Consider the following 24,679-nt stretch of genomic DNA (forward strand, 5'->3'; position numbering starts at 1 on the left):
TACCAAGACAAGGTCACTAAGATGATTCTCAAAACTGATCTTTAACTACCTAACAATGTCTTCACAGGAGGCAAACAATAGCTCAAACCTCCTTAGACACATGTAACCTAATCTTGGGACTTCATGCCTTGACTTGTTAATCCCCAAAAGAAGAAATTTCCCCACATACACATACACATATATAGCACAAAGGGAAAGAACTCGTAAAGGAAGGACATCACCTAGACTTGGCCATAACAAGCTTTTGCGTAGCAAGAGACTCGCTCTAGATACTCCATTGAATCCGTTTAGTACATCACTAAGACAGAAAACTATTACCCGCACCCACACCAAACAAATACATAGCCCTCTTGGCCTTATGAAATCAACTAGTACACTAAAAGATAAATGACGCTCTTGGCCTAATGAAATCAAACATTAAATCCAACCAAAATGGCCCTCTTTGCCTTAAAAAAATATAGCTATAAGACACACCATGCAGCAACCTATTGCTGAAAACAAACCCTTGACCCTCAAATAAACTCTACTGAAGCACAAAACTAGACCAAGGGATGGCCCTACACTAAATGCATCAAATTATTGGCTAGGCCCTTGGATAAATGGCAAGGGGTGTCCTTTGAATATGTCATTTAACAATCCCATGCATCCATGAAAGAATAGGAAGATGGTCAATTGCTACCTGACTCATCAACCATACTAACCATCAATGGCTATAACAAGACATGTCAAAAAGTAGTCCTCACAATAGTCTTGGGCTAATGAGATCCGACAATTCTAATAATCTCTCAAGACCACAATTGAGAAATACATCCTCAACAAAGGCATAATTTTCCAACGAATCCGTAAAGCGGTTCCACTGATGAGGAACCAACTGACACATCACTGCCTCAAAAATTTGAAGTATATCCAACGCTACATGATGATACATCCACAAAATGGGATCCCTTACATTATAAGTCCCATTCAATTGATTGATCACTAACTGCAAGTTACCTTTCACTAATAAATGGTGGATACCTCCATACCATGCTATATTCAACCCCATGAGTAAGGCCTTATATTCTGCCATGTTATTAGTAATAGACTCCCATTTTCATAACGACTCCACGTCGGGAGACCTTTAATAACCATACCGATACTCACATACTTAGCGAGCTCTCATAAAGTTCTATCAAAATACAAAGTATAGATCTATGCTTCATTGACAGACCACAATATTGATCAGCCTACTTGTACTTATGGTAGTCAAAGCTGAGGCAAGAGAGAGGATGTAGGACAAGTACAATCACTCCTTCCTCACTAAACTCAATAGGGACACTAATGGGGTCCCTATGACAATGGTGGCAATAGACCTTAATTTTTCATCTGAAAGATCCATCTTGCTACATAGTAATATAATAACCCTTACTCCACTAGATCACTCAATCTTGGTGATAATACTACTCTAAGTACAGATGTTCAAGGTAAGGAATGATTTTGCCCATCTAATTGCCTTGTCACATGTTGCAAATTTGAGCTGGATCTTGGAAGACCTACAAAGGTAATAGGGACTTATTAAAGTTTGATTTACTTTTAAACTCTACCCCCTACAAATTTGCTAAAAGGGATATAGAGCTATTCTTTCTTATACAAACGATCTATATGGGTCATCCCATTTGGATTCTAACTTTCTAGGAAATAACTCGCAGTATGCATCATAATATAAGACCACAATTGACCCTTCACAAATTTATACCTTTTAGCACGAAGATCATGAAGCACTTTTATGCTCGTCTTCGCTACCTCTTGATGTAACAAAGTTTGCAACCAAATCTCATCAATATGTGCTAGGGAGGTCAACCTTTCTTGCAATGCTTCCTCTTTACCCGAAGAATGGTTCAACAAAAATCTCACAGTGGGTAACTCAATTTTCCAAGGGCAAGATAGACTCTTTCCCATAGACAAACTTAAATGGGGTGTGGCATGTTTCTCTTTTGAACGTAGTATTATAAGCCTAAACAGGCACATGAAATTTTTATCCTAGTCATCGCACTTACCCTCAAATACAATTTTGGATAAAATCCCTACAAGCTACTTGTTTGTACTCTCTAATTGTCCATTTTCTTGGGGATTATATGGAGTGGTTTTATTATGTTTAACTTTTAGAGCTTTAGCCAAGGTTTCTATGTCCTTATTCAGAAAGTGTGTCCCACAATCATACACCAGTTTCTTAGGTGAATCGAAACAACACATAGTTTGTTCCATAATGAAACTAGCTATCTCATTGGCATTGTCCTTCATCATAGCTTGAGCTTCATATCATTTTGTAAAGTAGTCTATCACCACAATGATATAATGCTTCCACGTAGTAGACAAAGAATGCACATATCCAATGAAATTGATGCCTTGCTTCTCAAAGGGTAAAGTCACAAGAATAGGATTAAGCAGTCGTTTATGATTTTTCCTAGCATCGTATCTCTAATAGATATCACAATGCCTAACGTATGCAAAAGCATCTTAAAAACCAGTGGGCCACCAAAATAGCTAGCACGTAAAGCTTTTTGGATGATGAGCTATCTAGTGAAATGGCCTTCACATGCTGAATCATGACATTTCTCTAGAATAAAGGATCATCAAGCACCACACAATGATGATAAATCTCATCCACATCTTTTCTATATAAGACACTTGCTATCATTGAAAAGTGAAGTGCTTGCTACTTAATCTTCCTCTTCTTGGATTTAGAAAGAGTTTTCTCCAGGTTGCCTGTTGATAGTAGATAATGCGTGATAGAAGCATACCATGACACATAATAGAGGTTGCATTAATTTTGCATAAATCCTCACAGACCACTAGTATCAGCCCACTCTTCCTTAGGCTCACCAAAATCTAGTAGTCACTCTACAATACCCTACAACTTTGGTGACTTGCTCCTAATCTCATAATCAAACTCTTACAAAGAGATCAATCACTTGGCTAGGCAATCAGGGGGTTGAAGCTTGTTCAATAATAAGCGCAATCCTTCTACCTTGGTGAAGAATATCACCTTCTCATAAATAATATAGTATCTAAACTTCTTGGTGGCGAATATTATAGCTAAAGAAAACCTTCTCCAAATAACTATAACAAAGTTATGAGATTTCCAACTTTTGACTTGCAAATGTAATAGGATAATAAAGCTATACCTCCCAAATTTGGAATAGGCAATAGTTAACACCATGCCTTCTTGCAACCACGAATACATAGAAAATCTCACCCCTTTTTTGGAGCTTTTAAAATTGGTGATTTGGATAATTTCATTTTAGCATCTTCAAACGTTCCTTTGCATGCTTCTATCCATTCAAAAACATGGTTGTGAGATAAAAGATTCATCAAGGATAACGAACATTTGGACAATGCATTAATAAATTGATGATAGTATCCCATGGATGAAACAAAACTATGAACTTCCTTAGGGCAAGTGGGTGGGATTAGGGCCACAATAACAACCACCTTTTCAAGGTCGATGGCAATACCTGCCATACTCACAACATGACCCAATAGCAAACCATATAAGGCATCTTGAATACATACTTATGAGGATTCAATAGTATGCAATACTCACAAAATCGCTCAAAACATGTGTATAGAACAATCAACTATCTATGACAAGTCAAGGTAGCCTCTCCCAAATCATCTATAAAAACCTTCAGCTCTTCAGAGGATATATTGGCAAACATCTTATCAGCTGTTCTTTGCCAACACCCAGGAGCATTACATATGCAAAATGCCATCACATGGTACATAAAAGTACCAAAAATTGTAATGAACATCGTCTTTAACTTATCCTCTTCAGCTATGGTCATTTGATTATAACCCACAAAATAGTTCATGAAAGAGTATATCTCTCAGCCTGCCACAACTTATAAAAATTTTGATCGATAAAGGGCAGAGAATAATAGTCCTTCATTGTTTCCTTGTTCAATTTCTTAAAATCAACACATAGATAAATTTGATTATTCTTTTTCTTTCGTATTACTACCAGTGAGCAGCATTCTATATGTTCACTTGGAAAGATCTAAAGATGCATGTGCCTAGCTCCTCGTATATTACTACACTAATAGTATCCACACCTACATATTGCAAGCCGTGAACGCTCATCACTATTACTTTATTCTTTATTCTTTCAGTAACATTTGAATAAAGGGAAGGCTGGTCACACATTGTGACTATTGGAGTTCTCATATCTGGAGTCTCTCTCTCTTACTCTCTTGCTCCATCCGCCATAGCTCACACCTCTCTTTCTTCTGCTTACTTGTGCTTCCACTTGGACTTCTCCCTTCACCCATGACAAACTGGTTCCTAATTAACTAAGATTTGAAAACCACCACTTATTAGTGGCTCCCAATAAGCGCACCACCTATTAGGACAAAAAATGGGCCCGACACTAGCTTTAAGACTCTAGCCACAGCAGGCCTTCTATACTCTCCCAAACAACCCCACGACCTTGTGGCCAGGAGTGTATAGACACTATGAATTGATTTATCCAAAGAACACATTTCTAGATATCATCTCTAGATTGTAGTCCGATGTGATACCCTTCTCAATTCCAAGCAAAAGGAGTACCCAAACATATTGATGACTAGCACCTCATAACACAAATGAAGATAGCACCCCTCCAGCTTATCGTTGTGGCCCTACTACAACTCTCCTACACCCCAGGGAGGATTAGTCCCAAGATGCGCCAGCAATACGATATTAGAGAATTTGAAAATTTTTCAAGTTTCACTTTTAAATAAGTACTTAATATTTGACCACGTGGCTAAACCTTGATCCATATTTGAAAGTAATATTTAGAAATGTAGCTTATCTAGTATTTAGGATAGACTCCATCTTTAAGTAAGACAATAAGATTTGACCATGTGGTCAATTAATAAAAGTATAGGGGGTTCCCAAAGTGCATGGAAATTCTCAAATTTCCTAATATAGTGTTCCTTTCAACATATAACACATATGCACAAAATCTACTCCTCATAATATTCATTCCAAGAGAATATAATCCTCACTGAATCACACTCCAAAAGAAACAAAAATACTAAACCTACAGCTCAGGGTGCCTCACACTCATCATAGGTTAATAATTCAAAATCAAGTGGTGCTATGGATCTAGGAGATAGTTCTCTTTATACCATGTATAAAAATGTGGATGCAAAGTGAATGATATATGTGTTCAAACAAGTAAACTTATAAATCAATCAGTGTGGCTGTGCACAAACAATCCTTTCATGATTTCACTAGCATATTGCTTTGTTGCTAAGGTAGTACCAGAACAATCTATATTACTACCCTTTTTAAGACTCAAATGAACTGCATCATATATACAAGAATATGTTTTAAAAATTCAAAATTCAAATGATAACTCCCACAATCCCGTTTCTCCTAATATTCAAGATTTTGCATTCGATGGGTAAGTTAAAAGAGTATTTCATGTATATTTTATTTATGTAAAAAGTGATAAACACGCACTACCGTATACAAACGGGAGGTAAATTGAGAAAAATACTCATGCTTTACCTCCATTATACTTACACAAATATGACTAAATTTTCAAATACAAAAACTATTTTTCTCTATTTTCCTTATCCTAAAATCATATTTTTTATTTTTATTTTCTTTATGTAAAATATTATATATTTTTTTAAAGTCAAAAAATTAATTTGCACTCTAATCCATCATTACATTTGATTTTATCCCATATGAATTTGAGTTGATTTTTAAAAGTAAAAAATATTTTCATTTAAAACATGCATTTTGAGGTTTCAAAAATTAATAATTCACATGCATGGATACGGTGTCATGCCGCTACGCACACACAGTGTAAAAAAATCTAGAGTGTGGCTTTCTTATTGATTTAGAGAGCCAATGCCATTTTAGACATTAGTATTAGTGTCTATGGTTCAAAAATATTAGATTTTTGGACAAGTTTTAGCCAATTTTTGATATTCTAGATATTATCTCTTGTAAAAATCCACAAAACTATAGACAACTTCTAGATTAGGATGACATGTAAAAGAAAGCATGTAGCTTTCAGCCAATTTGAGAGGATTTTATGTAAAAAGAGAGATTGACGAAATCGCGCGACGTGCAATCGCTGTTTTTAGGCAGTGAATAACACTCCAAAGGGGGAGATGAAGAAGGAGTGATCTGGCAGAAATCTGGCCACGTGTGCTGGTATTTTACCCCCCTTTCGAAGCCAATGGAAGCATTAGATTGGCAATCTGAGTAGCATAGATGAAGGTATTATTTTATACACGTTTTTGTCTATTTGAGTTATATATTGTCATAATGCTTAAAGAAACTAAAAGGCTCCATCTTTGTTAGTATTCTTCTACATTTTCTAAATTTTTTTTGGGAGTATTCTTCTACATCTTCAAGTTCTTCAAACCCCTTCTCTTCCGTCTACTCCTCTCTCTGAATCTACCTTCACCCTACTGTCTCTTATCTTCAAGAACTTGGCTTAAAACCTTCAACCCTTCTCTTATCTCTACAATCTCCAGAGTCTAAGCTCTTGAACCCCCATACATTCTTCTCTTGCCAAACCCCTATGGTAACCTTCAACCCTACTTGCAGGGACATTGGTGAACTCAACGTGAAGGTCAGTGTAAGAGAACTCCAAGATAGGGGATTCTTCATGAGATACTCTACAACAATTGGTGCACATACTGCAGCAGACTCAGCAACAACAGATCCAAATGTTACAACAATAACAAAAAAGGCAAGATGAAGAGAAGATTGATTCCATAGCTATTAAGGCCCTAGAGGAAGTTGGACGGGAATTAAAACAATTTAATGGTCAAAATGTCTCTGTTTTTATTCTCTTGTATGTTCAAAAAATGCTTTTCTTTGGTGTACCACAACATGCATGGAGCCATCATTTTGCCAGGCTAGCCAAGCATGGTCTTCAAGAAAGAATCCATGGTCTTTTTCAGCAAGATGCGGATTGGGCTGCATTCAAAAAGCCCTACACGAAGAATTCTTCTTAGAAGACTCTGGCCTAATGATGAAGAAAAGTTTTACTGATTGGGTTGGGAAACCCAACAAAGGTTTAGCTGCAACATTTTTGTACCATGAGTTTGAAAGTAAATTCGGAAAACTTGATGCTAAAGACCAACAAAGTATGGAAGGTCAAAAGATTGAATTATTCCCTAAGACTGCAGATCCCATTCTGCAAGAGAAGCTTGCTGATCGCCTAGAAGATGCTACCTCAGAATTAGGAGCCAAGACTGCATGGACAGATGTTACTGATGCAGTTAACATGATTGCTCGAAGAGAGTGGATGCGACTAAGATTGGGCTCTATTTCAACTTCAACAACTTCATTGATGGAGCTTGTTCCACCTTCAAAATCCCCTATTCCTTTGACTAATCAACCAACTCTTTCTTCTTTCGTTCCTTCTAAAAATTATGTCATGGATGAACTCATTAAAAGCATGTGTGACCTTCATCTGAATCTTACAGAAATTAGTTCCAAGAAGATGGATGTCAAAGTTGAAGAGCGAGGACGATCATCAACTCAAAGACCCATGAGAAAAGGCTTTAAGAGGCAATGTATTTGGTGTAACATCCAACAACATGACAAGAGGGAGTGTTCTGCCTTCCATGAGGCTGAAGCACAGAAGCTCGTCTTTTGGAAAGACCAAAAAATTCATACAGCCAAAACTGGTCTTCCATTGGAGCCCAATTTTGGCAATGGTGGAATGAAGAAAAGATTAGAAGATTTAGCTGTAAAGAATGTCTACGCAGCAATTGATGCAGCTACCTATGGCTTGAAAATTGAACCAACTAAATTAATTTTAAAGCATGTAAAGCTAATGTGCAATCTAAAGTATGGATGCAAGCATTAGATCAAATAGAACGTGGTAAAGAAGCCAAAGAAGATTTGACTAACGCCAGTTAGTATATTCGAGGAGTAATTGGTTGGAAAGAACTAGTAGATTCCTTTTCCACCTTTGCACATTTGACTGATGTCAATCATAAAGAAGTATTGATTGAAGAAAAGAGAAGAAGAGAAGATGAACCAGGGCCTTCCTCTTCTGGCCCTCCAAAACGGGTAATTAGAAGAACGCTTAAACAACCAAAGCTTGCTGAAAATATAACCCTAGATCAAGAGATGGAAGATGTGCCACAAACAAAGAAGACTGAAGGAAAGAAGAAAAGCAAGCAGCCATGCTGCAAATTGCAGTCTGACAACCGATCTCAAACGAGTCCTAGAAGAATGAATTCTGGGAAGCAAAATTGAATTTACCTTAGGTGAAATTCTTAGAATTGCCAAACGTGAATTCCATGATATAATTATTAATGTAATCAAAAGGAAAAGACAATATGTTGGTGATGAAGTTGAAGAAACAATGCATGTGAAAGGTGAGAAGGATTGAAGCTTGCACTCGAGAGCTATGGCAGGAGAGCAAGAGCAAGAAAGAGAGAGACAAGAAATGGGAACTCCAACAGTCACAATGTGTGACTGGGCCTTCCTTTATTCAAACTGTCACTAAAAGAATAAAGAATAAAGTGACGGTGACGGGCGCCTGCCACCTGTAGTGTACAATAGCAGTGACTGTAAGTGTAGTAATACACGGGCGACTAGGCGGAGGCACCTTTACCCCCAACAACCTCCCACTTAAAGGTGAATCTGCCCTAGTGAGGAGTGAAAAGAAAAAGAAAAAAGACAGTACAACATGTACACATGTACAACAGGATGAGAAAAGATGTCATATCATCCCACGCCCATCAACCTCTTGAGGAAGGCAAACCGCTCTGTAGAGAGGCTTTTTTGAGCAGATCTGCAGGCTTTTGGTCAGTCGAGATCTTGACAAGATCAACAGACTTGTCCTCAACAACCCCACACATGAAGTGATACCTCACCTCAATGTGTTTCGTCTTCGCATAGAAGACCGGATTCTTGGCTAACTGAATAGCACTCATAGAATCCGAATGCAGTGTAGGGATAGCATCAATACCAAGGTCAGCAAACTAAACAACCCAACCAAATGGCCTCCTTGCAAGCCTCAGTGGCTACAACATACTCGGCCTCTGTAGTAGTAGAAAGGGTCATGCATTTCTGTACCCTAGACATCCAAGAAACAACACCTCCAGCATAGGTGAATACATAGCCAGAAGTGGACTTTCTACTATCTGCATGTCCTGCATAATCAGAGTCAGTGTACCCTATGACTCGTGTATCCTGGATGCCATAGCATATGCAAATATCTGTAGTGCCCTTCAGGTACCTCATGATACCCTTCACGACATCCCAATGCTTCTTGCCAGGTGTAGCCATATAGCGTGCCACAACACCAACTGCAAAGGAAGTATTTGGATGAGTGGCGATCATGGTATACATAAGACTGCCCACTGCAGATATGCATAGGGAATCTTGGCCATCTCGGCCCTCTGCTCATCTGTCTGCGGACAATCAACCTGTGATACCTTCACATAAGAAGTCAATGGACAACCAATAGGCTTTACGTCCTGCATGCGGAACTGCTCAAGGACTTTATGAATGTACTCCCTCTGTGACAAGTAGAGGAGTCCCTGATGCCTATCGCATCTAATGCGCATACCAAGTATGTGAGAGGCCTATCCCAGATCTTTCATCTCAAAGCTCTTTTTGAGCTAAGCCTTAAGAGCATCTAGCTCATCATGAGATTTCCCTGCTATCAACATATCATCCACATAGAGTACCAAAATCAATAAAGAACCATCACAGGCTTTCTTTGTGTAAAGACTCGGATCCATAGTACTCCTGCTGTAGCCCTGTGTGACTACATAAAGGCATCAAACTTATGATACCACTCCCTAGGTGCATGTTTCAAGCCATAAAAACTTTTCTTCAATTTGTACACTAGGTGCTCCTTGCCAGGTTCTGCAAATCCCTTAGGCTGCTCCATATAAATCTCATCATGCAAGTCCCCATGTAAGAAATCCGTCTTGACATCCATCTGGTATAAATCCAATTCAAGCTGAGCAACCAAAGCCAAGACTAAGCGTAGGGTGGTCATCTTAACCACATAAGAAAAGATCTCATCAAAGTCCACACCATGCTCTTGCTTAAAACCCTTTGCTACCAATCTAGCCTTGTATGGCGGCTTGGGGTGTCCAGGGGTACTTTTCAGCTTGTACACCCACTTGAATGGCAAAGCCTTCTTGCATGTAGGCAAGGAAACCAAATCCCAAGTGTCATTCTTATGCAAGGAGTCTATCTCAGACTGCATAGCCCTCTCCCAGGAGTGACTATCACCCCTGCGCATAGCCTCATCATAAGTGAAAGGATCTCCTGCATCTGTAACCAAGACATAATGCATCGAGGGTTAAAATCTATCAGGTGGACGTCTGTCTCTAGTAGACTGTCTCATGGCAGGCTCTGCTGCCTGCCCAGCTGCCTGTCCAACACCCTGACCATGAGCATCTGTTGCAGTTGTAGGCTGTCCAATTGGCTGTGTGGGAGATCTCGGCTCCTCCTAAAATATGACCATGCGGATCTCAACAACTCTCTCAGGAGGCTGCCGATGCATCTTGTCTTCATGGAAGACTACATCATGACTGCGGATAAATTTCCGCCCTGCGGATCCCAGAGATGGTAACCCATCTCGCTTGCATCCCCATAACCAAGGAAAATGCATTTGACACTCTTAGGATCCAACTTACTTCTCTTGTCCCTGGGCACATGGCAAAATGCCTCACATTCAAAGACACGGAGATGTGCATAGGAGGGAGGTTTTCCAGTCCATACCTCCTCTACAACCTGGAAATCCAAACCACTAGAAGATTATCTGTTTATGACATGCACAACTGTACTAATTGCCTCAGTCCAAAAGCTCTGTGGTAGGCCTGCATGGCTAATCATACTGCGTACATGCTCTTGGATGGTTCTATTCATCCGCTCAGCCAAACCATTCTAGGGGGGATTGTAGGGAGCGATCAACTAACGCTTAATACCCCTCTCATCACATAACTGCTCAAAAGCATGTGAGACATACTCACCCCCATTATCTGTTCTTAGGCATTTTAGCCTATACCCAGACTAGTTCTCAACCAATGCAAGCCATCTCTGAAACACAGCCAAGACATCAGATTTCAACTTAATGGGACAAGCCCAAAATTTTCATGAAAAATCATCTATGAATGTAAGAAAATACTTTGCACCACCCATAGACTGACAAGGCATGGGCTCACAGACATCCGAATGTACCAATGCCAAGGGCTCACTCATGCGTGGCCTAGCAGGCTTCTTATGCGTAGACCTAGTCTGCCTGCCATAAAGACAATGCTCACAGGAATCAAAACATGCATAATCAAGGGGCGGTAAGTACTGCAAACCAGAAAGCATTTTCATTCCCTTCAAAGACGTATGGCCCAAACGGGCATACCAAAGAGATACATGTGGGATAGAACCCACAGATAAAACATGATCAAGGGAAGAAGCGGATACAATCAAGGGATAGAGGCTACCAGCCTTGGCACCTCTCGCAATCACGTCTGCCACGAGTGATCTTCCATGCAGAGTCTCCAAAAGATACACGATAACTTGCATCATCAAGCTATCCAGCTGACAAGAGACTGCGTGTCAAAGCACGTACATGATGTACATCCTGCATAACAAAACTACTGCTAGAAGGAAACTGCAGCCTAACATCACCAATGCCCACAATATCAAGAGAGTTGTCATCACCCAACCGCACAGAACCTGAAATAGTACGATATAAATGAAACCACTCTCGGCAAGGTGTCACATGAAAGGACGCACATGAGTCCAAGAGCCAACACTGTGCATACATAGAGTGTATCTCTATCATTTGCGAAGCACTAGAAGAAGCTACAAGGATAGAATCATCATCATCATCAACATCCTCAGGCTGCATAACATTGATCTCTTCAATTTTAACACTGGACTTTGCATGCACTATGCTACGATCAAAAGACTTATCCTGCACTTTGTCTTTCCCCTTATCTTTGCGCTTTTCATTGCACAGTTCATGGCATTGTGGCCTAATATGGCCCTTTTTCCCACAATGGTGACAAGTAACATCTGCATTCCTACCACAGGATTTGCTACGTGACTTCCCACGAGACTTAGACCGAGATTTTTGAGAATCCCATCCACGGCCACTACCATTGCCATGCTTTCCATACCCATCATTCCTGCCTCTAACTGTCATAGCATGGGACACACGAGAGACATCTAAATTCTTACGATTAACCTCTTCCTGCAGAAGAGCACTCTCAACATCAGATAATTTCAAGGTAGCAGTAGAGGCACATAATGCAGTGCAGAATACTTCCCATGACTCATTAAGAGTACCAAGCAAGAAAAGAGGAGTGACATCCTCTGCAAAAGTGATGTCCTGCGAAGTCAAGTTCTTGAGTATAGCATGGAACTGGTTCAAGTGAGCAGACATAGTCACATTCTCCTTCATGCGCAGATCCATAAGTTGCTTCATCCAAATACATCTGACTCACTGGACTTTTCTTGTCATAGAAATTCTTGATTTTATCCCACAATTGCCATGCACTCTGTTCTTCCTCAAATACATTGTAATGAACATGTTCTGTGAGAGATAATACAATAGTAGACTTGCATAACTCCTCAAGCTCAAGCCATTCCTCATCTGGCATAGTTGCAGGCGGATGCCCGCTCAACCTCAATGGTTTGATCTGTGATTTCTGCACCAACACCTGCCAAATCTGGCTCTTCCAACAAGAGTAATTCGTACCATCAAGCTTAGTGATGTTGAAAATAGCATGAGCAGTGGAGGAACTCGCCATAATGCAGGCTAGACTGTTCAAAACTGCTTGCTGTTTACTGCAGAAAATGACAAAAAAATCACTAAAATCGAGAGAAAATGGCAAGAAAAGTGTAACCAAAGCTACTGCCCACCAAGTACTAGTGAAAGTACATCATTTTAGAATATTTTAGCATGAAAAATCCATGTCAGTCCGGAGTTATATGCTCGCTGTAATAAATGACAGCAGGGTACTGTGAGAAGCAATTGTTGACCTAAATCACTGCACCAAGTCAAGAAATGACAGTCAAGACATGACCAACCATAAACGGGCATAAATCAGCACCAAACAGTCATCAAGTCCCTAAGCAAACACCCAAACATGTCACCAAAGCATCCGTCAATGAGTAGGCATAGCCCTTGGACAATAGGGCAAAGTATACATAACACTGGCAAGACCTGAAACCAGTAGGTGTATGCTCACAAGAGTGCAAAGCCCAAGCTCAGATCAAAAGCAACTCCAAGATATCAGTGCATGAACCATGCAACATTTAAGTGTAAGAGATCCCAAAGTCTCAAGTATCTGCAAAATGCTCAAAATAGCATAAACCTCCTGCTCAATGTCGGTCAAGCATACAAGATGCTTCCACTGGCACAAAAAGGCGGTGTGCTTTGGGAAATGTGAGAGAGGGCACCAATCTATTCTCAAAGCTCTAGTAAAGTCTTGTAGAGGAAAGATCAGAGAATTGCCTAAAATACTACCTTTTGCATTATGGCCTGACCGGACTACTTATAGTACAGTGACTGGCTATATGCCAGCTAAACTTATGCATGGACAACAACCAATTATGCCAATTGAAGAATCTATTCTCACATGGAGTCTTCTACCTTGGGAGGAGGCATCAATAGAGAAGAATTGCTGACTTTGCACATATGGCAACTAGAAATAAGTCCTAAAGATGTTCAAATAGCTATTGAGAAGCTAAAGACATCAAAATTAAAGAACAAAAGAAGATTTGATAAGCGATATCGACTTCGGTTAAGAGCAATTCAAGAAAATGATTGGATGCTTGTCTATGACAGCAACCTAGACAATCAATACAATACTTCTAGGAAGATGGTAAAGCGTTGGTTTGGCCGGTATGTGGTAAAGGTCATTCATGACAATGCCATGTATTCATTGGCTAAATTGGATGGGACCAACATAAAGGTACCTATAGTTGAAAAAAGAATCAAGCTCTTAAAACGAAGAAAAATTTCAACATATGAGTTAGAAGACTTGAATATAATTCAAGAGCATGAAGACATAGAGGAAGAAGAAGAGGCAGAAGATGAAGACATTGACATGGCAGAAGATACTTCTTCTGACATTGCAAATCTGTAAGACTTTGGCACATGCTAGAGGATGTGCAGGTTAGGAGGGGGTGGATGTCGTGCCGCTACATGCATACCATGTAAAAAAATCTAGAGTGTGGCTTTCTCATTGATTTAGATAGCCAATGCCATTTTAGACATTTGTGTTAGTGTCCATGGTTAAAAAATATTAGATTAGTTTTAGCCAATTTTCGATATTCTAGATATTATCTCTTGTAAAAATCCACAAAACTATAGACAACTTTTAGATTAGGATGACATGTAAAAGAAAGCATGTAGCTTTCAGCCAATTTGAGAGGATTTTATATAAAAAGAGAGATTGACGAAATCGTGCGACGCACGATCGCTGTTTTCAGGCAGTGAACAACACTCCAAAGGGGGAGATGAAGGCAGAATTCTGACCATGTGTGCTGATATTTTAACCCCATTTTGGAGCCAATGAAAGCATCAGATTGGCGATCTGAGTAGCATAGATGAAGGTATTATTTTATACACGTTTTTGTCTATTAGAGTTATATCTTCTCCTAATGCTTAAAGAAACTAACAGGCTTCATCTTTGTTAGTATTCTTCTACATTTTCTAATTCTTTTTGGGAGTATTCTTCTACGTCTTCAATTTCTTCGAACCCCTTCTTTTCCGTCTACTCCTCTCCCTGAATCTACCTTCACCCTACTGTCTCTTATCTTCAAGAACTTGGCCTGAAACCTTCAACCCTTCTCTTATCTCTACCATCTCCGAATTCTAAGCTCTTGAACCCCCATATATTCTTCTCTTGCCAAATCCCTGTGGTAACCTTCAACCCTACGCGCTGCGACAACGGGTTCTGCATTTTATGATTCACAACCCTCAACACATCATAACTAAGCTTCAAACAAATTTTCATCACATATGAATAAGATTTGCACTATGAATCATTAAAAGAATCCAAATTTCTATTAAAAAGAGGCTTACAACCATTTTTGAGGATTTGGGTCTCAAGAACTATTTTTTTGGATAGTGATCGGATCCACCATTGGTCTCCAAACAGAACTGGTCATCACTCCTAAGCATTAGCATGATCCCACATTAATTTGGTTTGAGCCAAACAACCGATCTTCATCCTAATCTTCTCCAAATCATTCGTGTATGAAGAATTGCCCTCAAGAGGAGAGAGAGGGAAAAGAGAGAGACATTGAAATCGCATCTCTGTAATTAGGCCGCCATCTCTAGAGCTGAGACTGGTGATATGAAGCAAACAATTCGCAGATCAGCCCGATAGGATCTGATTATATGTTTATTTGTTGCCTCATAGGCGCCCCTCTCCCCATTTCATCATCATCGAATGCAAGCACCATCTTTTTTTTTTAGTCAATAAAAAAAACACCAAAACGCCCCCTCCCCCTCGTCGTGTGAAATTTTGGAGGTTTGGGGGCCCTAAGGGTATCACATTGGGGACACCACATCATTAATCAATACTTAGCATGGTAAGTCTCTACACAATAGTAAAAAATGGTTAATCTTCCTAGCATGATTGAAGTCACAGATACAACCCAGCAGGACTGTAGAAACCATGGAAATTAAGAGGAGATGTATATGATGCGCGCAACACACAACAGTAGGCTGCCTCAAATGATGGTCAAATGCCGCCATGCTTGCTGTCCAGAATAATACGAATTAACCAATGAAACATAACCGCACAAACCAGAGAGTGATCATGTCGATTAGAACATGATGATCACTATCGCTATTGTATTGTATTCCATGACATCGCAGCGCCAGAAATCTAGGACCAGAAAATGTGTTGTGCCCCCAAATTTAACGTTGATCAGTACATGGCGGTGCAGGGGCCAAGTGTTATGTGGTTTCCTATCATCTGGCCAAATCTGGCAGGAGGGAAATTTAGTCTGCCGATCGCCACAACTGGGGGCTTAATCCCCCCTAGCAAATCAAGACGTGAGCGACAAAGGAAAAGGGGCTGTCACATCCGACAATGACCCTACAACATTTAGGGCACGGGGGCTTATGTTAGCAGATATGTCAACTCATGTGTGAGTTTGTTGCATGCAGAGGCTGGGGAGATTATTCGGGATATTTAGGCATTTTTATTTGTGTCATTTTATGGTCATATTGGGCATTTATTACTGATCAACCAACATTAAATAGGCATTTTTATTTGTGTCATTTTATGGTCATATTGGGCATTTATTACTGATCAACCAACATTAAATGTTGACCGACCTGACATATTTTATGGCATTATTCATGCCTATATATTCTTGGCTCCTCCTCCTCAATCAGTTAGTTCACCACCTAGAGGTCCCGTGGAGAGAGGAGCATGTGCTAATGCCCCCATAGCCAGTGACTCACTGTTGTATGTGAAAATCTCATATTTGATATATGGATTCCATATCCTGAGCATACATTTGAGTTCTCATATGTATTGTGTTCTTTCTTTCCCTTTCTCTTCTGTCTTGTGTTTCAGTAGTTTATTACAGCATATGTTTACCCTTCCATTGCTACTACACTTCTAACATGGTATCAGATTTCAGGATCTGTGCTCCTGTTGTGTTTTCTTTGCTGATTTTAGGACTATTTTCACCTATGCTGATCAGGTGACTGCTGCTCTAACCAAGCAACCTATTTTACTTGTGTTTTGTGCAGATTTTCCATCGCCTACAATCTACCGCCCCTTTGCTGCCTGCGTTTTCAGTTTTTAGACTTGCATAACAAATTTTCAGCCTATTTGTGGTAGTACTCAGCATGCATTTTGATGTTCCCGATTCCTTCTTTCCTGACTGGGTCACTATACCTTTAGGCCACTTTTGCCATTTTTGGCAGTTTTTAAATGATTTTTTGATTTTTTATAGCAGTTTTGGTCTTCTTTTGGTCAGATTTTTGTTTTACTATATGTGAACTCTTGTTTTTTGCAATCTGTGCTTGTGTTTTGGCTTTGTTTCCTCTCCAAATACCTTCTTTTCTCTACATCTCTTCTAACTCCTGTACAGATGGTTCCTCCATGCACATCCACTAAGATGACAAGCTCCATGGACTTGATTATCACACGTAGAGTGTAGTGATGAAGGCCTGGTTCATCCAGAAGCGGTTATGGTACATGGTTTGCGGAGCTATTGCTCGTCCTCAACAGCCTTCTCTTGTTCTAGCTGATTTTGATGAAGACAACCATGAGAAAGCAATGCTTACATGGGATTTGGATGATGCCCGTGCTTACTCAGCCTTGCTTTGGTGTATTTCCAAAGAAGTCCTAGTAACGGTCACCTCCTATAGGACAACTTCAAAGGTATGGTCGAAGTTGTAGTTGATGTACGAGGCTCCTTCCACTATGAGAGCACTTACTTTCTATGGCTAGCTCTAGCAACTGAAGTTTGAAACCAAAGATACAATCCAATCATTCCTCCTTTGAGTTACCTAGATCTAGGACCAGCTTCGAACTATGCAGTCTGCCCTATCAGAGGCACGTGCATCTTGTTGGTACGGTACTCTACAAGCTTCCTCAAGAGTTTGATGAAGTGTGAATGCTTTACAGGTGCAAACATCTACGACTCCTGTCAGTTTTTTTCATATGTCCTCAAATGCTGCTTGAGCATGAGGTGACTTTGCAACTACATGGGTAGCTTCTATCACATTATGGAGATTTAGGTGAGGCTCTTGTAGCTTTGGAGAGGGGTTCGAAGATGAAGAAGTCGAAGGCTCAGTGTTACCACTGTGGTAAGGAGGGCCATTTGCAGGACTGCAAAGAGTTAGTAGCTTCCAGGAAGAAAAAAGAGCAGAAGACAAAGCATGATGTGGACTCCTCTGATGAGTCATCATCTGCCTCAAATTTCAACTCACATCCTTCGACCACGATGCAGTCCAAGGCACAGAAGGGATCATCTTCTTTGGATCGTAGAAAGGGCTTGGTGGCCCCTTCCTCAACTACTTTCTAGTGGTGGTAGAGGTCATCCCTCATGACTCTCCAGTGCTAGAGAGGCAGTGTGAGAGGGTGCTAAGATGGGGTAGCCATGCCTCATATATATTTCCATACAGATGCACAAGATCTAGAGGGGGACATCCCTGCCACATCGATCGTAGGTTCAAATCCTGGAGCTAGGATTGACATCCGAGTTCATGGTGGGCTGAGCAGGTGGCTTTCATCTGGAGCTCACATAAGGGGACACTTTGGCGGTTTTACCAAAGAAGGGGGATCCATGGTCATTTATGCACTGTGGCATTGGTGACATGATGGTCACGTGTGCTACAACAGAGGCATTGTTGACAGACATTGAGAGCTGCTACGATCTTCTCTCTCTTCAAGAGCTAATACAATTGATATCAACATCAGGTTCTCACCAAGGCACCTTGGTGGTGGCTTGATCACCCACTACTTGGGTATCCATGGTTCTACTTGGTGGTTCTATGTTGTATGGTTTGTGATTCATTCTCATTGTACCATTGTATTGTATCAGATCACCCATGATCTAAGAGAGAGTGTTAGCAGATATGTCAGCTCATGTGTGAGTATGTGCAAGCACAGGTTGGGGAGATTATTTAGGATATTTAGGCATTTTTATTTGTCATTTTATGGTCATATTGGGCATTTATTGCTAGTCAACCAGCATTAAATGCTGGTAGACCTGACATATTTTATGGCATTATTCATGCCTATATATTCTAGGCTCCTCCGCCTCAGTCAGTTAGTTCACCACACCTAGAGGTCTCGTGGAGAGAGGAGTCGGTGCTAGTGCTCATGCAGCCAGTGACTCACTGTTGTATGCGACAGTCTCATGTTTGATATATGGATTCCATTTCCCAAGCATACATCTAAGTTCTCATCCATATTGTGTTCTTTCTTTCCCTTCCTCTTTTATCTTGTGTTTCAGCCATTTATTACAAGGTATGTTTACGCTTCCATTGCTGCTCCACTTCTGATAGCTTAGGCATTAGTAAATTGTCCCCTATCCATTGTAACTTCCCTACCTCCTCTATACATGGGTCATGTAATCCTCTCTAATAATTGTGTATATGAGCAACATGTCAAATATCCCATGGACTCATGTAATTAAAAGAAGTGAACTATAAGCTCAAACCCTACCATGTCATGCTTTAATCACTGTATTCCAAAATGTGATCTTGACTAATATGAAAACATGATCTGTCTTAGTGTAAAGTACCATTACCTCATCCAGACAAGATGTATGTTTCTTGATTTCTCAATTATGGTTCTTAAAACAATGTTAGCAATTCTAGCATTCATGGAGATGTTCTTTTAGGCATCGACCTTACTATATCTATGCATGTCCCACCCACCCTTTCTACACATGCACATGCACGATGTACACTTTTTTGAATGTATATAGCACACAAGGGATTGGGTATCTATATTTCCCACTTTGCTACTAGGTGTTTCCTTTGTGGCTTGTCTCTTTGAATTACTAAACTTGACTTCACAAACACTAAGTGCTAGTGAGACCACGTCAAATGTGCAAACCCTATTGAAATATAGGATATACACGAGCCCTACAACTAGGCATATCTATTTTGGCAAATAATTATTTGTGTTGTTAGTTGTAACAAAGCACTTGCACATCTGATTCTTAGGCTAAAAAGTGCATTATTGTAGTCAAATGGTTTCATTGCAATCAATGGCAATATTGTATCCCATCCATTCACACATGTACCTATGTCCATAGTCGTGATATACGTAGGGTGTACATCAAAAACTCCATCTTTGGGTGTGACAAAATTAGTTACTATGTTGAATTTATTTCATTTTTGCACTTACAAATTAGATCCAAATATTAAAGAGCGCAACTTATGGACTTAATGACGGTAGCCCATATTTGTGATAGAAGCTCAATTTCTTCATCTCTATGTGAGCCCTAAGTCCGAGTTAGAAGTAATCTTATTTCATTAAAAAGAAATCCTAGCATTCAAACCACCCCAATCCAAAAAACCAATTGAGCTCATTGGATAGACTCATGAAGACAAAACAAAGAAGTCCAAATATACACAAACCTCCATTACAAACCAATTGCAACATCATCATGAAATAATAATAAACAAAATCACAAAAGACTCCGACTCTTTTAAGAGTCAAGACAAGGTTATAGCAAACAAAACCATATGAAAGCCAACACCACCAAAAGGCTTCTCAATCTCTAACCCAAACCAACGCTAGATTCATGTGTTATATCTTGGCAAATGCTATACCTACTCAAACCCTCTTCACTATCAAGACATGACAATTCTCCAAATTGCATGTATATGCCCACTCAAGCACGATGACCCATTCTGCTAAATTTGTTTAAATAAAGTCTAGGGTTGTTTGCAAAATGAAACATGATAATATAGCATTTGTACATAACCCATACTTGTTGCAAGACATGGACATGTTGGAACCCTACAGTTAAGACATCCAAACAAAAAAAGAAAGAAAAAAGTGATCCACCATAAAAATATAAGTAGCAAACAAAAGATCCTCCCAAAAGAGGAAATAAAGTTCATTGCCCTACAAAAGATAAAAGCAATTGATATTTACCTAAATGGTTGACAAATCTAAGTGCCAAAGCTAGTACTACAAGCTTAGCAACAATTAGACCACAATAAGCAATCACTGAAACATTGAGGCCATTGGTGGACGCAAAACCTCCATGCAAAATAAGCACATTTGAACCAAATATATCATTAATGTATACAAGATCTTCAACGAAGGAATGGACAAGCTGCCATGACAACCCAAAGATCTAAACAAGATGTAGCTGCAACTAATCACCTTACCTAATGGGTACTTTGGCATTTGAAAAGAAAAACCTCATTCAATTTATAGCCAAAACACTCCTGACTGACTGTGCACTTAGTACACTTGACAGACACTTCCAAACATAAATAAATTAAGCTCCTCTTTCAAACATATGGCCATTGCCAACAAGTGTATGGATGAATCACCAAAATAGATTAGAGTACTCGGCATTATCATCAACCAAAAAAACTGGTGCTATCCTCGTATAATTAGTATGCTTAGCATAGTCCTCATAGTTGAATAAAAAACTTGGCACTATCCTCCTCAAAGATGGAGAACATTTTGAAGCGAAATTTTGATGCTATTAGTTTTTCAAACATGTGCCACTCTCTTTAAACATGCACATGAACAACAAGAACATAAGATTCCAACAGCCTTCACATAATTGGAGGTAATAAGTCAAGTAGACACTATAATCAATAGTTCCAGAATTACTAAATAAGGAAAGAATGAACGATGTCCTTTACAAACACCTAATTGATGTCAATCGTTCATTGTATCCCATCAACAAAGTTTGAGACAAGTTTCATTACATATATTCAGTGAGAGACAACATACATTCATCCCTCTTGATGCTGAGTGTGGGTAAGTTACTTCAGCTTAGGTTGTTAAGAGCAGAATATACCAAGCTGAAGGCTTAGACAGAGACAAAGGTAGCATGACCTGGTTGTTGAACATTTCGGAAGCTGGATAACATGTTGCAGGTTCCTCTGGCTCCCTTTGTAGGATGGAATACCCACAATTTTCCAAAAGGATTTTCAACGAAGTACTTGAACTATACAGAGCAAATGCTCCTTGCCAGAAGCATGTTGTCACACAGCTCTTGCAACAGACCATCTCATTCTTTTTTAACTCCTTTGATGAGGCCAGTATCCTGTTAACAAACTTTGTCAACAAAACTAACAGAATTAGACTCTGGAATGATGAGGAGCCCAAGGGTATGACCAACTTACCTGTGGATCAGCAATCGGACGCCTCTTCTCCACGTACCTGTATCTGTCAGCCTCTGCTCTTAGAAGAGCTCTAGCCTGCATACAGCAAGGTTGTAAACAGTGGCCGTTGCAACATTTCAAAACGTAGAAAGACACCAAACATCATCGATTTAAACTAGGCAAAGTCTCAATTTGAGTACCCAAATTTCCCAGTTGCATATTTTGGCTATACCAACATGGTTTTTAAAGCCTTAAATACATTCACTGAACCAACATGATAAGGACTCTACAACACCATAAGAGACCCTATAATTAATCCCACATAAAAGGCTAACTTGATAATAAACTTGAAAGGAAAACTGTACTAGCGTAAACAAATACACCCGCCTTGTATTTGATCCAATACTTTTGGCTATTTGTAAGAGCTACAATTCCAACACATAACTGTGCCAGTCACCTTTACAGGATCCATATACAGTCCAATGATGTTGTAAAGCATTCAATTCAACACGTGTGTGCAGGGCAGGACATGGCCATTACTAGCAATGCGTGTACCACACGTACAGTTTCTCAAAGAGCTGTAGTTCCTCAACTTGTCAGCTTGCAGGGCCAAGTGACCCCCGACTACAAGTTTCAGTATCAAGATAACAGCAATTCTAATCAACCTGCTCTGCCAACATATTTCCCTATTAAGATGGCTAATTTTGACTAGTGCACAAAGTCTCATGACATGGCCAGTACACAGGGAAGATTTCATGTCGTGACACAAGCAATTGTAGACAAATTCCCACATTGTGAAGTATGACAACATCATAAGGTTCTGAGATGGAGGGAATGCATATCTAGCTAAGTGCGGTTGGGGATGGGGAGCTGCCGGCTCGAGGTATGTGATCCCCCAAGACGCTGAACACAATGGGGAAAAACAAAGGAAAAGAGGCCGGCCCCTTTCCCGAATGGAAACATGTAGAAAGTTCTTGTGTGCGAATGAAATTTTCTGCAAAACCTTTTAACAGATTAACCATATTGAATGATTTCGCAGTCCACATTCCTCAAAATCCAAGCAATGAGATGATCACCCAATTCGCCAGATGAATTAGAACCTGAGAAAAACCCCATGGGATACAGTTTTCCGATACGGTAAGAAAGCAGGGTAGAAGATTGCCAGGGCTATCTTTTCTGTCTGACTCTCCATGGCACCGAACTGTAGCTTTCTTGGAGAGAGAGACAGAGAGAGAGAGATAAACATACCTCGCGCTCTTTCTGTGCATCGCGCTCAGGCTTGATCCAGAGGTAGTAGGCAGCGGTGCCCGCGACGATCCACGCAGCCAGATTGGTGCGCCCTCGCACGCCTCCCAGAGCTGTCCCCACGAACGATCTAATGTTGCCCAGCACGCTGTCTCTCGCCATCTTCTCTTCTCTCTTTTGCCCTTTCCCCTTTCGTTTTTGGTGACATGAACGAATTCCCCCCACACACAAACCTTGCTCGTCACAGATTCCCACTACGATGCCCACATTGCTTTTTACATACAAATCTCTCTGGGCTGAGAAGAAGCTTTAGACAAATTCCCACTACGATTGTCAAATTACTACAACATCCTGGGAGTCGACGAACACCCCCCCTGCCCCCAACTGCATGTAGCTAGGCGTGCGATGCCTCCCAAGCAAAATCTCATGTTGTTGGACACAAGGAAAAAGAAGGGAAACTAGGTTGACAAGTGTAGCAATGTGGTTGTTTTATGTAGTAACTCGACGACAAGAAACAACTCCCACTTCATCGAGCAAGAGTTGAATGTAAAAGAATGGTTGCCATATTTATGTTAATAAGAGGTAAGGCCGTGAGTCCTTGTGTTAGGAAGGATTGTCAATGTTCCTTTCATCTATCCACCCTTTATCACCTAGTGTAGGTTAGGAGTTCAGAATGTGGGATGGCCTTACAACCCAGCTTAGCCGCTTGGTTTCGGCTCTACAATATTATACAATACCCTATTGATTGCTCTCTGATCCAGTCACTCATCCAATCAAACCAATTATACCTCCCTATGTGTTTTTGAATTTTCTTGACTTAATGTTTTTTTAGCAATAATTTGTACCCAGACAATTCATAATTTACCTAAACAACCCCTATTGTCAAAGCTGAGTCAAAGTCATAGGGCTATTTAAGAGGGCATGGTAATGCGCATATTCTTGTAGTAGGCATCAACAAGTTTCACTAGTTGGCCTAGTGCTCGTGCTCATCAAAATTAAAATTTCTAGTCAAATTGCCATTACGTGGGAAGGTTTAACATAAATTTTTGGCATACTTTGCCTTGCCATAGCAAAATAAAACAAATTTATTGCATCTATGAGTTGTAGCGATTGAAAAACCAGTTGACATGTTCCTGCAACCCTAATCCACCATAGCTTCTTTATCTCAAGCTCTTTTCCCACTTCATTTTCCCACTAATTCCATCACATTGGACCTACTGCCACTCTAATTCACTGATTCACTGAAGTTTCCAGCAAGTCAAACCTTAGGAAGAAGATTTGGAGCAACCTACTTGAATTCAACTAGTCCACCTGAAGATCAAGAAGACCACCTGAGATTACGTAACATCAAGCCTGAAAACAAGCTAGTAACTTTTTTGCTTGTGTCTCTCAACACATTGAAGTAAAACTCTTTTTGTTGGATATTCTCAACTATTTGAAGCACATCATGGCAATGACTAAAATCAAGTTTGTTATGAGGATGCTTCTCATGAAGAGTGACATAATCATTGTTGCTCACTTCAACTACATGGAAGACTTGTTTGACCTACTTACAGGAAGAAATCTAGCTGCCCATACTAAAGTGCAATCAATGATCTTATTTGAAGACTTTGAAGA

General features: G+C 40.0%; 1 protein-coding gene across 2 annotated transcripts; it reads right to left on the bottom strand.

The window, feature by feature from the left end:
* Positions 1–21,246: 21,246 nt before the first annotated feature.
* Positions 21,247–23,484, bottom strand: LOC148010244 (subtilisin-like protease). 2 transcript variants are annotated; one of them, XM_087673350.1, is made up of 3 exons: positions 23,066–23,481; positions 21,839–21,913; positions 21,247–21,770 (listed from the first exon to the last, which is right to left on the bottom strand). In XM_087673350.1, exons 1-3 carry the CDS (start codon positions 23,222–23,224, stop codon positions 21,486–21,488), a joined length of 519 nt encoding a protein of 172 aa, XP_087529476.1. In that variant the 5' UTR covers positions 23,225–23,481; the 3' UTR covers positions 21,247–21,485. The 2 variants fall into 2 exon arrangements, with proteins under 2 accessions (XP_087529476.1, XP_087529477.1); XM_087673351.1 differs by having other exon boundaries at positions 21,572–21,759; positions 23,066–23,484.
* Between the last annotated feature and the right edge of the window lie 1,195 nt (positions 23,485–24,679).

Source organism: Lygodium microphyllum, chromosome 30, assembly GCF_053477565.2.
Source record: "Lygodium microphyllum isolate KBCC chromosome 30, Lygodium_microphyllum_v1.1.10, whole genome shotgun sequence".
In the NCBI taxonomy this organism is placed as follows: Eukaryota; Viridiplantae; Streptophyta; class Polypodiopsida; order Schizaeales; family Lygodiaceae; genus Lygodium; species Lygodium microphyllum.